The sequence below is a fragment of the Piliocolobus tephrosceles genome, chromosome 16 (genome assembly GCF_002776525.5).
Source record: "Piliocolobus tephrosceles isolate RC106 chromosome 16, ASM277652v3, whole genome shotgun sequence".
NCBI classification, from domain to species: domain Eukaryota; kingdom Metazoa; phylum Chordata; class Mammalia; order Primates; family Cercopithecidae; genus Piliocolobus; species Piliocolobus tephrosceles.
In genome coordinates this window covers 6,646,894-6,658,387 of record NC_045449.1, presented here as the reverse complement: position 1 = coordinate 6,658,387, position 11,494 = coordinate 6,646,894, and the positions used below count along the sequence as shown (strand labels likewise).

The 11,494-nt window shown below is 48.8% G+C and overlaps 1 protein-coding gene across 1 annotated transcript; it reads right to left on the bottom strand.

The window, feature by feature from the left end:
- Positions 1–3,753: 3,753 nt before the first annotated feature.
- LOC111521361 (arachidonate 12-lipoxygenase, epidermal-type-like) lies at positions 3,754–10,180 on the bottom strand. Its single transcript, XM_023184735.1, has 14 exons — positions 10,046–10,180; positions 9,478–9,679; positions 9,192–9,273; positions 8,981–9,103; positions 8,788–8,891; positions 8,479–8,639; positions 7,545–7,688; positions 7,241–7,450; positions 5,793–5,879; positions 5,385–5,554; positions 5,157–5,279; positions 4,611–4,710; positions 4,341–4,508; positions 3,754–4,247 (listed from the first exon to the last, which is right to left on the bottom strand). The coding sequence occupies exons 1-14, from the start codon at positions 10,178–10,180 to the stop codon at positions 4,068–4,070; spliced, it is 1,989 nt and encodes a 662-aa protein (XP_023040503.1). The 3' UTR covers positions 3,754–4,067.
- Between the last annotated feature and the right edge of the window lie 1,314 nt (positions 10,181–11,494).

Sequence of the window (11,494 nt, the reverse complement as noted above, 5' to 3'; positions counted from 1 at the left end):
GCTAGGCTTTACAGAACTGATAGGTGCGAAGCACTTTTAATCCACCATTGCCTGAGTGCCATGGCATTTTATCTTTTAGTTATAATAGTTAACTATTCTCTTTTAAAATGATACGTGATTTATTGTGTAATGTTGCTTTTGGCTAATCAAAAAAAAAAAAAAAAAATCTCAGACTCTGCCCTGGAGAAGAGAACATACTAACACCATTCACTAGCTTAGCAGAAATTTAGAGACAACCCTGTGATTTTGAATAAAGATCCCTCTATGGGCCAGAAACGAACACAAAGGACCTGCTGTTAAGCTGCTGTGAAATGGGATGAGAGAAAAATGAAGAGATGAACTTGAAACTGGGGTTCTCAGCCTAATAGAATCGGTGCAACTCCAGAACTCAGGATACTTTCAATATCATTTTTTTATGGACAGCTGCTATAATGCCAGACTCCAGAGGACACCTTCCACGTGGAATACAACATACATGGCGCCACGTGGAGTTTTGTAATAGCGTGACCCTACATGAGTGCAGGCAGACTGGGGAGCGAAGGACCCATTAAAGCCAGGACACTGAGCTTTAAGGCAATTTGCGCCTGTTGTAGAAATAAGGAGAGGTGATTTCGTAAGAAATCTAGAGGTGAGCAGTCCATGTAGGACTACCACAAACAAAGATTCAGAGATCACAGTAAGCCTCTCATAGGCACAGGTGCCTGAACAGATTACCTCGGTAAAAGAGTAGTTATATCAGACCCTCTTGAGAGATGAGGTGGGAGAATCTGAAAGCTGGACTGAGGATATGACTCTGCTGTGCAGAAGAGATGAGGACACTTGCTGAGGAAACATGGGAGGATGGAGAGCAAACTGGGGAGGAAAATGGGAGTGAGGTGACACATCTAGAAAATGGGAGAGCTGCTAGGCGCGGTGGCTCACACTTGTAATCCCAGCACTGTGGGAGGCTTGAGGTAGGTGGATCACCTGAGGTCAGGAGTTTGAGACCAGCCTGACCAATATGATGAAACCTCATCCCTACTAAAAACACAAAAATTAGCTGGGGGCGGTGGCACATGCCTGTAGTCCCAGCTACTCGGGAGGCTAAGGCAGGAGAATCGCTTGAACCTGGGAGGCAGAGGTTGCGGTAAGCTGAGATCGCGCCGCTGCACTCCAGCCTGGACAACAAGAGTGAAACTCCATCTCAAAAAAAAAAAAAAAAAAAAGAAAAAGAGATAAAACTCAGTCATAGGGAGTGATGACAGGGGGTGTGGGAAGACTTAATTTCCTGCCCCCTCTAGCCTTGAACTTCTCTTTTTTCTTGGCTTCTGTGACCTGCATCATCCAGCTCCTCTTCTTACCTTTCAAACTAGGATCATTCTCACTTCCTGGCTTCATTTTTTTTTTTTTTTTTTTTTTTTTAGAAAAGTTTCACTCCATCACCCAGGCTGGAGTGCAGTGGTGCAATCTCAGCTCACTGCAACCTCTGACTCCTAGGTTCAAGCAACTCTCCTCTCAGCCTCCTGAGTAGCTGGGACTAGAGGCTCATGCCACCCTGCCCAGCTAACTTTTGGTAGAGATGGGTTTCACCTTGTTGGTCAGGCTGGTCTTGAACTCCTGACCTCAGGTGATCCACCTACCTCAGCTTCCCAAAGTGCTGGGATTACAGGCATGAGCCACCGTGCCTGGCCTCATGTTCTCTTCTATATCTCTAACTCTTGAGTATATCCCAAGGTGTCCTTGGCCCCTGACTCTTCTTTTTCCCTTGTTCATAAGTTCAGCTTGTATATCATCCAAACTGTAGAATTCACCTCCTTTCTTTCTTCAGTTCAGTCTCTCCAATTACCTGTTTAATTTCTTCCCATAAGTACCCTGCTATTACATCAAACTTAAAACAGCCTTCCTTCTGAATCTTTGTATTTCTTGCCAGTCATGCTGAAACTGAAAATCTCAGCGTGACCTCTGCCTCTTCGTCATCCCCTCCCTCTCTTCTGAGTCTCCTTGCTACCATTCCATGCAACCACAAAAACTTCTAGCAACCAAGTCAAAGATTCTGTGAGTCTATGGTCTGTAGCTATCTTAAAATTCTTTCGTCATCTACTGAAAAGAGCCATATGATGGATGGAAGCAATACACAGAACAGGACGGGACATTAGAAGGTTGAGGGCATCAATAGGTGAATTTGGATGGCTCACACATGTCTATTTCTACCATATTAACTATATTGTATATGTTCTTTTTTAAAATATATGGTACATAAGTAATTTGAATGTGTAAGATTCTTTAAAAGACTCAAAGAATCATCTCCTTTTTTTCCCCCCCATTACATCAGATCCATCCAAAGCTTTCATTGGCCTCTAGATTTTATAATCAGTCTTTTAACTGTTATTGCTATGACCACAATCCTGGGCTTTGCTTCCTTCTAGCAAATGGAATCTGACTCTGCTGCATTTTGGTACCAGGTCATTTCTGCGTTTATCTCTCCAATCTTCATTTTCCTGTTATAAGATGGTGATAGTGATAGTGATACCAACCTCACAGAAGTTGTGAGGATACATTTTTTTTTTTTTTTTGAGACCGAGTTTCACTCTTTATTGTCTAGGCTGGAGTGCAATGGCGCGATCTCGGCTCACTGTAACCTCTGCCTCCCGGGTTCAAGTGATTCTCCTGCCTCAGCCTCCCAAGTAGCTGGGATTTGGGATTACAGGCACCTGCCACCACGTCCGGCTAATTTTGTATTTTTAGTAGAGAAGGGGTTTTGCCATGTCGGTCAGGCTGGTCTCGAACTCCCAATCTCAGATGATCTGCCTGCCTGAGTCTCCCAAAGTGCTGGGAATACAGGCATGAGCCATTGCGCCTGGTGCGATAAATTGATACGATATATTTAAAATTTCTAACATAGAGCCTGGCCTACTAGTTCCTTCTTTATCCGTTTATCTCCAATATCTAGGACTCTGGGATAGATGGTATGTTTTAAGGATGGAAGGATAGAGCTTGATGAGAAGAGGGTTTATCAAGAGTCCTGGGCAGGACTGAGAGGAAGACTGGGACGCAGCTGGGGAGGGACCGTGCCAGGAGGGCTGTGCTGGGAGTCACACCGGAGGTGTTACTGCAAGTAGCCTAAGGGAAGGCTTGTTGGGGATTCACAGAGGCCTCAAGCCAAAAACCCTTGTCAAGAGCCAGGTTTCTGAGCCCCAGTGCACTCGGTCATCCTGAACATTTGTCATTTAACTTAGAGAGTGTTATGCGCGTCCATATGAAGAGACCACCAAACAGGCTTTGTGTTGAGCAATAAAGCTTTTTAATCACCTGGGTGCAGGCAGGCTGAGTCCGAAGAGAGTCAGCGAAGGGAGATAAGGGTGGGGCTGTTTTATAGGATTTGGGTAGGTAAAGGAAAATTACAGTCAAAGGGGGGTTGTTCTCTGGTGGGCAGGAGTTGGGGGGGTCACAAGGTGCTCAGTGGGGGAGCTTTTTGAGCCAGGATGAGCCAGGAAAAGGAATTTCACAAGGTAAAGTCATCAGTTAGGGGCAGGGCATTTTCACTTCTTTTGTGATTCTTTGGTGATTCTTTAGTTACTTCAGGCCATCTGGGCAAATATATACGTGCAAGTCACAGGGGATGCGATGGCTTGGCTTGGCTCAGAGGCCTGACAGAGAGGTTCCAAGATACCCTTGGAGAAAGCATTGATTGCTGGAAAAAATTTTCTTTCTTCCTTTGGAATCTGAGTAAAGGGGCAGGAAACAGCAAGGTCTCTCCTCCCACCTTCATAATCAGTTTTGTTATTTAATCATATATTTTTACTTGTATCTAAGCCAGGTCCTTTGACAATGAGGAGGTGCCATGGATCAGGGGTGAGGAAGTGCAGGACTGGATGGACATTTAAGGTAGGGCAGCTTTGGGGGATGCCGCTTCCAACTGCAGTGGGGACCATCACTGTGTATTCCCCATAGTTGTGTGGTGGGCAGCTCTGGGTACCCTGACCACAAAGCTTTGGGGACAATTTGTTCACCAGAGGATGTGAGGAGGGCGGAATACTCAAAGGCACTCAGGGATGGTGGAGCTTTGGAGCGGAGGCGGGCAAGGCGTCTCAGATGGTCACGCTGTTCTCTATCATGCTGGGTCGAAGGTACTCATAGGGCAGGTCCAGGACTGCATTCCGGACCTCAATCTCCTTGTCCATGGCAGCCAGCTCCTCCCGGAATTGTCTCAGCACAGCTTGGGGCTCAGGGCCAGAGAAATATTTCTCCTCATGCTGCCCCAGGGCCACCTGAGAGGCAGAAAACAAGTTGGCTCAGCCCCTTGGGGCTCTCAGCCCAGAATACTTCCTCTCCTTCCCAGGACCCAGGCATTTGCTTCTTACCATGACAGGCTGACGTCTGCTAAGGAAGTCGGTGATGGTCTTTTGCATACGTGCCTGGTGGAGATTGGGCAGTGAGTCCACTATGTCCTTCTCTGTCACATCCTTGGAGATGGGTGGGGGCTTCCGCATGGTAGATGGGCCATTAGGGATGCAGGAGTACCAGTCCAGCTGCAGGGAGGAGAGCCCACAGAAACCTAGGCTGATGACTTGGGCATTTGATCCCCCACTTCTCCATCCCAGGAGCCCTTGGGGGATGATCACATAGGTTACCTGACCCAGGTGGTTAGAAGCATGCTGACCCGTGCATGTGAAGGTGCACATGGTGACAAAGTGGCAGAGCTGAGCCCGGGACTCTAAGGAGATGGGGAACCTGGTGAAATGAGGGGAATTGGAGACCTTGAAACCAGAACACGAAACAGGTCTCAGGCAGGGAGAGCTATGTGGAGATACAGGAAAGTTATTTTTCTGTGGTCCTGGCCTGCACACCCTAGGACTCCCACCTTGTGTGTGCTCCAAGGTTAATGCATGTGGGATGAACCCTGAGCTATGGGGAGAGGGGAGGGAAGAGTGAGGAAAAATACCTAAGAGAAGTTTTGTAACTGGTTCCAAAGGAAGCTCTCAGTGCATGAGGAGAGAGAACACTGTGTGGGAAGAGGGCTGGGGAGATCAGGAGTGCTTGTCAGCATTTCTGGACACACCCTGGAGCATTCTCAGGTTCCTGGGGCAGGCGGGGTGTCTCATGATGATGTGAGAAGCAGATTGTTTGCAGCGGAGTGGGTGTTGACAGGGGTCAGTGGGGAGGGATCCCTGTCTCACCCCCGGTCTTGGGCTGTCTGCAGTCCAGTCTCAGTCATCTCTCTGCACCAGGCCTGCAGCTCTAGATCATCCTTCACGGCTTGGTCGCTCTTGTAGAAAAGCCCAACCATCCCCTCCACGTACCTGCTCCCCAGGGAAGAAGATAGTCTCAGGGGCCAATGCCGGACCTTCTGGATCTACAGTCCCCTGCCCCTCCATTCATTGCCTCTCTGTGCCACCCTCACCTACCGGCTGATGATTCCCCACAGCCTGATGGCATCTTGGCCATAAAGAGAAGATTTCACACCCAGGAGTCCACGGTCAGCCAGGTCATCAGGAGGACAGAGGGAACGATAGGTCAAACAAGCTGTGGCTCTCTGAAGTATGTCCACGTGGCCCCCACTACCAGTGCTCACCACCTGAGGATAACCCACAGCCATGCCAAGTTGCAGAGTGAGGAAGACTAGCATCAGGAGACTCCAGGCCTGTGGTCCTACTTTAGCCCTTTTAAGCAGGAAGCTATTCAGGCATGAGGCAGGTTTGGGAGAGGCCTTCCATGGAGGAAGGAGAGCTTGGGGGAGGAATGGGAAAGGGAAACAACCCCTATGATTCTTCCAGTATTGAACCCACTTCCCCTTCACCCATCCATTTCCATACCAGGTCAAAAATTCCACATTTAGAGACAAGACGACTACGGGCCAGGGTGTTGATTGCCATGGTGTAGCGGAAGTGGGGGATCAGGAGCTGATTATGGAAGAAAGAAATGAGACACGGTCAAAGAGAGGTCTCAGCATCCATGAGAAGAGGATGTTAAAGGAAGTGACAGAAAAGAAGGGAGAGGATGGGTCTTTATGAAACGGAGAGACTTCTCCTTACGTTGGATGGGGTCAGGGTAACATTTGGGAATATAGAGATGGGAAAATGTCTTCTCAGAGCATCCCAGGGTGAAAGTTTTAGCTCACTCATTTCCACAGTCTGGTATCCTGGCAGGTACCCACAGATAAGCCCATCCCTTTTTGCCTTCACCCTCCTATAATATTCCTTCTGTCATACAAACGTGCAATATTCGATACCCTAAAGAAAACCCGTGCTTGACCCCCACATCCTTGTCTTGCCATCTCCTTGTCTCTTGCTTTCCCTTTCACAGCAATTCTTCACCCAGTGTTGTCTTTGCTTACTCACCTCACATTTGCTGCTCTCCCCCATGAATCAGGCTTCTTCCACTTCCCTGAGATAGCGCATGTCCATTTACTAACCAACGACTTCCATACTGAGAAATCCAAATGTCACTTCTCTGTAACTTTCTTGATCTCTCAGCAGCATTTGAGACAGATGAATCACACATCCCTCTTGAAACACTTTCTTCTCCTGGATGCCATGCATTGCACTTTTTGGTTTTCCTCCTACCTCAATGAGGTTCCTTCTCTTGTTTTTCTCACTCTGCTCCCTCCTCTCAATTTGTAAATGTTGGATCACCCTAGAGTTATATCTGGATCAAATTCTCTAGTGTCTCTACAAATCCTAGAGAACTTCATCCAGTACAATGACTTTAGATACTTTTGTTTTCTAATGACTCTAAAATCTGTATTTACAACCTACACCTCTTCTAGGAACTCCAGACTCACATATCCGGTTGCCCTCCTGACATGTGCGAATGGGTCTTTACAGGCATTGGAAGCCTCACATAGTCAGAAAATAACTTGATTCTTCTCCCCACTAAGTAACATGGCTTCTTCTCTCATCTCCTCCCACCTCTTCTTTTCACCCCAACTCATGCCCTACACTTTAATCTCACCCATTATCCATGTTCCTTTCTTTCCTTGCCTCTATAGATCTTTCTGGCTATAATGTTCCACCCCTCACTTGCCCACCTGGAAACCTCTTTAGCCCAAATTTCAACTCCTTTGCAAAACCTATTCTCACTTTTCCCCCCACCTCATAGTAAGTGTGTGCCTCGGTGTTTCCATAGTACTGCGTATGTGTGTGTATGTGTCTCCACATATAAATTGATTGCTGCTAGATTGAAATGTACAAGGAGAGACTCTGTGTAGGAGTCTGAAATAAGAAGGACAGTCAAATACAGAATGACAGAGATGCTGAAGTACCTTGTAAATAGGATGGAGGCTAGGCAAGCTTCTCATTGTAGCCACAGCAATAACCTCAGCAATCAAGTGTCCCCTCAGCAGATGTGACTGTAACTGGTGCAGCTGGAAATCAGAGCTCCGGACCCAGATCTTGGCCAGGAGCCAGGCCATTGGGGGATCCGAGGGCAGAAAGAGCAGAGGTGGGGCACGTCCGTATCGAGGTGGCTGGAGCTAGAGCAGGAGAGAGAATGGGGGCTGAGGACCTGTGTATCTAAGTCCCTAAAGGAGATCAGTGTCTGGCGGAAAAACACCTGGACCCTCTTACCTGGATGACCATGGGCAAGAGTCTTCCATCAGGCTGAAGCTTCAGCATGACCAAAGGGGCTGCCACATATTGCTGCTTAAAAATGATGACATTAGGCTTGACTCCATCCAGCAAGGAGAAATCCACTTCAAACAGAGATCCAGCCTGCAGGGCCAGAGGCAGAAATAGAAAATAGGGTTGGAGTCATTTTCTGGAGCCCTTTTCTCATTTTCCAAGGTGGATCCTTCCTCTACCCATCCAAGTCTATTTTTACTTTAAACACCAATCACTTTCCCTAGAACCAAAAAACTGAACACAGAGTTTTCATGACTGATGTCTTCCTTCAGACTTAGAGCTCCCTGCAGTGAAGTTTCTGGTCTTCCACCACATAAGGCCACTGCACTCTTCACATAACCCTTCTTCTGCCAGCTTTAGCCAAGGTAGCAAAAATATTTTATCTACCCACCTGCCCCCAAAATAGATTCAGCTTTTAGCTCTCCAAGGCTTTGTTTAGTTTTTCTTGCTATTTCCCTCCAGAAGCTTGAGCTCTTCCCTAAGGCTGATACATGTTCAGTGAAGAAGGAAGAGAGGAAAGTAGAGACGGGAGAGAGAGAAAAGAAGATACAGGAGGAGATGTTGTAGATCAACGTTCTCAATCGGGAGATTCCTCCTCTCCCCACTCCCAACCCCAGGACATTCGGCAATATCTAGAGACATTTTTGGTTGTCACAACCGTGGGCGATGCTTCTGGCATCTAATGGGTAGAGGCCAAGGATGCTACTGAACCACTACGATCCACAGGAAAGCCCCCCCAACAGAGAATTATGTCGTGCAGAATGTTAATAGTGCCAAAGCTGAGAAGCCTTAAGTGTAGATGGAGGAGATGAGAGATGGGAAGAGAAGGGAGGTGGGGATAATGGCCGGGATGGTGGATGGGCAGAAAGCCGAGCAGCACCTGGAGTTCTTTCTCCAGCTGGGTCTTCAAGTCTTCCATCCCTGGAGGCAGCACCAGGCGGGCGGGGAGCCTGGAAGAACGCCTCAGGAGCATGGGGTTTGCACCATTGAGAAACTGGTACCCAAAGAAGGCATCATTCTTCCAAGAATCATGAACCTGCTCTAGGAACATCAATTGGGGAGCAGCCTGTGAGCTCTGAGCTCCTAATCCCACTGACCTATTACTCTTCCATCCTCTATCCCCCCTCCTTTTTCAAATTCCCTGGGCTGGAAATCTGTATATTGGTTTTGGGAGGTTGTGGAAACTGACCAGCCAGGGCAGTCTTTCCACGTGGGAATATTTTTTTGAAATCTTCCAGCCCTTTCACACAATTTATGATATCCAGTGTCCCCTTAATGGTCATGTCCTTCAACCTGTGGAAAGAATGGAGTACAAGAAGATCAACGAAGGATCCCACCTTGCGCCCTGGGAAGCAAGTACCCAGCCTCTATCTGGCACTTACGCTTTTGCTAGGGAGACACTAAAGTCTAAATCCTTATCCTCGAGGAATCGCTCGTCCCTGGGAAGGTCCAGTTGGCTATTCCCTGCTATAGGCAGGATTAACCCATTTTTCCAGGAGCCCCACCTGAAGGAAGAACATGGAGGTAGGGGTAAGGGGGCGGGCAGCGGGTTTCTTGGGATCTGGTAGGGGGATCAGACTTTCTGGGGCTCACCGGTACACCTTCCTTCTTTCCTCGAGCTCCTGTTCCCGGTATTTCTTAAACAGGTTCTGGGGGTCATCACTCAGGGTCCGGGCTGGGGGAGGGGGACAAGAGCACACACCCTCCCTACTCACCCCTCTGCACTGCGCTTGGGTCTCTCCATCAGCCACCCTCCTCTGTCCCATCCTCCTCCACTTCTCCCCGTCTCCCTCATCTTTCCCTCTTTTACAGTAGCCTCCCTCAACCCGCTTCTTCCTCCAGCCTGCCAGGGGCCCCGCCCCTTCTCCACCAAGCTCACCAGTGCCCTCGGGCAGGCAGATAATCCTGTGGCCCTGCACCCAGCGGTAGCAGGGGAAAAAGGCCTCGCCTTGGGTCCCTGGGCCCTGCACTGCGATCCACTTGCAGAACCAGTCGACACTCAACAGCACTGCGTGCTTGCGCAGCTTCACCATCAGGAGGCGCCCCAGGTGCAGGGGGACGTCGATCTCAAACTCCCCCTCCTGTGCAACAGGACACAGCTCAGTGTCAGGGTTGGGGTCTTCAGGGAGGGCAGCGGGGTCGGTGAACCTTCAGAGAATCCTGGCTCTGTTTCCCCACCGGAGCATACCCGGGGAGAGGTGGAGGTGAGGAGCAGCTGGTACTGTGGGGAGCCAGCTTCCCCCACGACCTGCCATGTACACCCCAGCGGACATCTCGTGGTCTCTGCTCAAGCAGGCAATTGTCTCTCATTTCTCCTGTTCCTCTCGCTTTTCCTATCAAGCACACCAAGTGCACCCAACCTCAGCCCCTACCCGGCTTCCTCCAGCACCCTCCGACTGGCCCCAGCCCCCAGTGACACCTCAGAGTACCAGGGCCCCAGCTCTCACCTTGCCGCACAGCGGTGGCAGCTGCTTCCCTAGGTCTGCCTCCCCGTGCTCGCCCACCAGCCACAGCTGCACCTGGTTGGGAGAGCCTGCCAGGAACAAATCCCCAGTGGCTACACGGACCGTGTACTTGCCCATCTTGCCCGGACCTCCAGGGGGATCTGGGGAGAAATCAGCTCTTATTGAGGATCTGAGACCCAGCTCCCAGGGAACCACGCCCACTCCAGAGTGCCTGTTCTATTTGGGTTTCAGGCTCCCCACCCCACCTCCCACCCACAGATTCCTCCCGCACGGGGAGGAACACTGAGACTGGCGCCAGGCTCAGGGCTCGGTATCCAGTTTCTCCCGGCGGCTCTGGAAAGTACAGCCCCATTCTTATTCACTCGACAAACACTCCCTGATGCCAGGTTCACACCCTGCCATGAGCCCAACGCACCAGCCTACACACAATGACAGCTAAACACTAGCGCCCACCCAGTTTTGGTGAATATATAAATACAATTGCCACAGCTTTGGAGATAACAGAAGTGGAATGGCTTGAAGTACAGGGGTATTTTTCAGTGGAAAGTTGACACCCCCCAGACACTCCTGCACACCCACGGCTCGCCTCTCTCCTGGACCTCCTGTGCTATTGCAAAAAAAAAAAAAAAAAGGGCTTGAACAGCCCTTCCATCTCCTCATGTTGACTCAAAATAGTTGGCTAAAGTGAAAAAGTATACAGATGTACATACCTTAACATTTTGTTTTAAACTGAAATCATAAATGTTGAGCCATTCATGAATTTTTAATAAAGGGCCAACGTGTTTTCATTGAATGGGGGTCCATAATAAGAGCTCTTCTAGGTCTTTCTTGCATAAGCCACATCCAGATGAGTTGACATGTATTTAAAACAGAGCTAGAACCTAAAGGTTCTTGTGGGGAAAAAGACTAAATGCAGCCTCTATTTAGATCTTTACAGTTTTCGCAAAACTTTTAAAAGATTATTGTTTATGTAGTCATAAAATAGCCAAAACACGTTGGCCCTTTATTGTCTCCCAGGCTGGAGTGCAGTGGCGTGATCTCGGCTCACTGCAACCTCCGCCTCCCAAGTTCAAGCAATTCTCCTGCCTCAGCCTCCCCAGTAGCTGGGATGACAGGTGCCTGCCATCATGCCTGGCTAATTTTTTTTTTTTTGTATTTTTAGTAGAGACGGGGGTTTCACCATGTTGGCCAGGCTGGTCTCAAACTTCTGACCTCAAGCGATCTGCCCACATTGGCCTCCCAAAGTACTGGGATTACAGGTGTGAGCCACCATGCCTGTCCATAAACAGTTTTGGAAGTTTACACAACTATTGTTAATAAACATAAAGCTCAACTGGTGGATATCAAAGTGCCAGGCATGTCAGAAATTAGCCTACTGGCTGTATGAATTTGGCATGCTGTGGGCATGTCAGTTTTTTTTTTTTTCTTTTT

Coding starts and splice junctions, on each gene's coding strand:
- LOC111521361 (XM_023184735.1), bottom strand. CDS start 10,180: ATGGGCAAGTACACGGTCCGTGTAGCCACTGGGGATTTGTTCCTGGCA. Junction 5,555..5,792: donor AATGTGGAATTTTTGACCTG/GTATGGAAATGG, acceptor GGTTATCCTCAG/GTGGTGAGCACTGGTAGTGG. Junction 4,248..4,340: donor GCAGACGTCAGCCTGTCATG/GTAAGAAGCAAA, acceptor TCTGCCTCTCAG/GTGGCCCTGGGGCAGCATGA.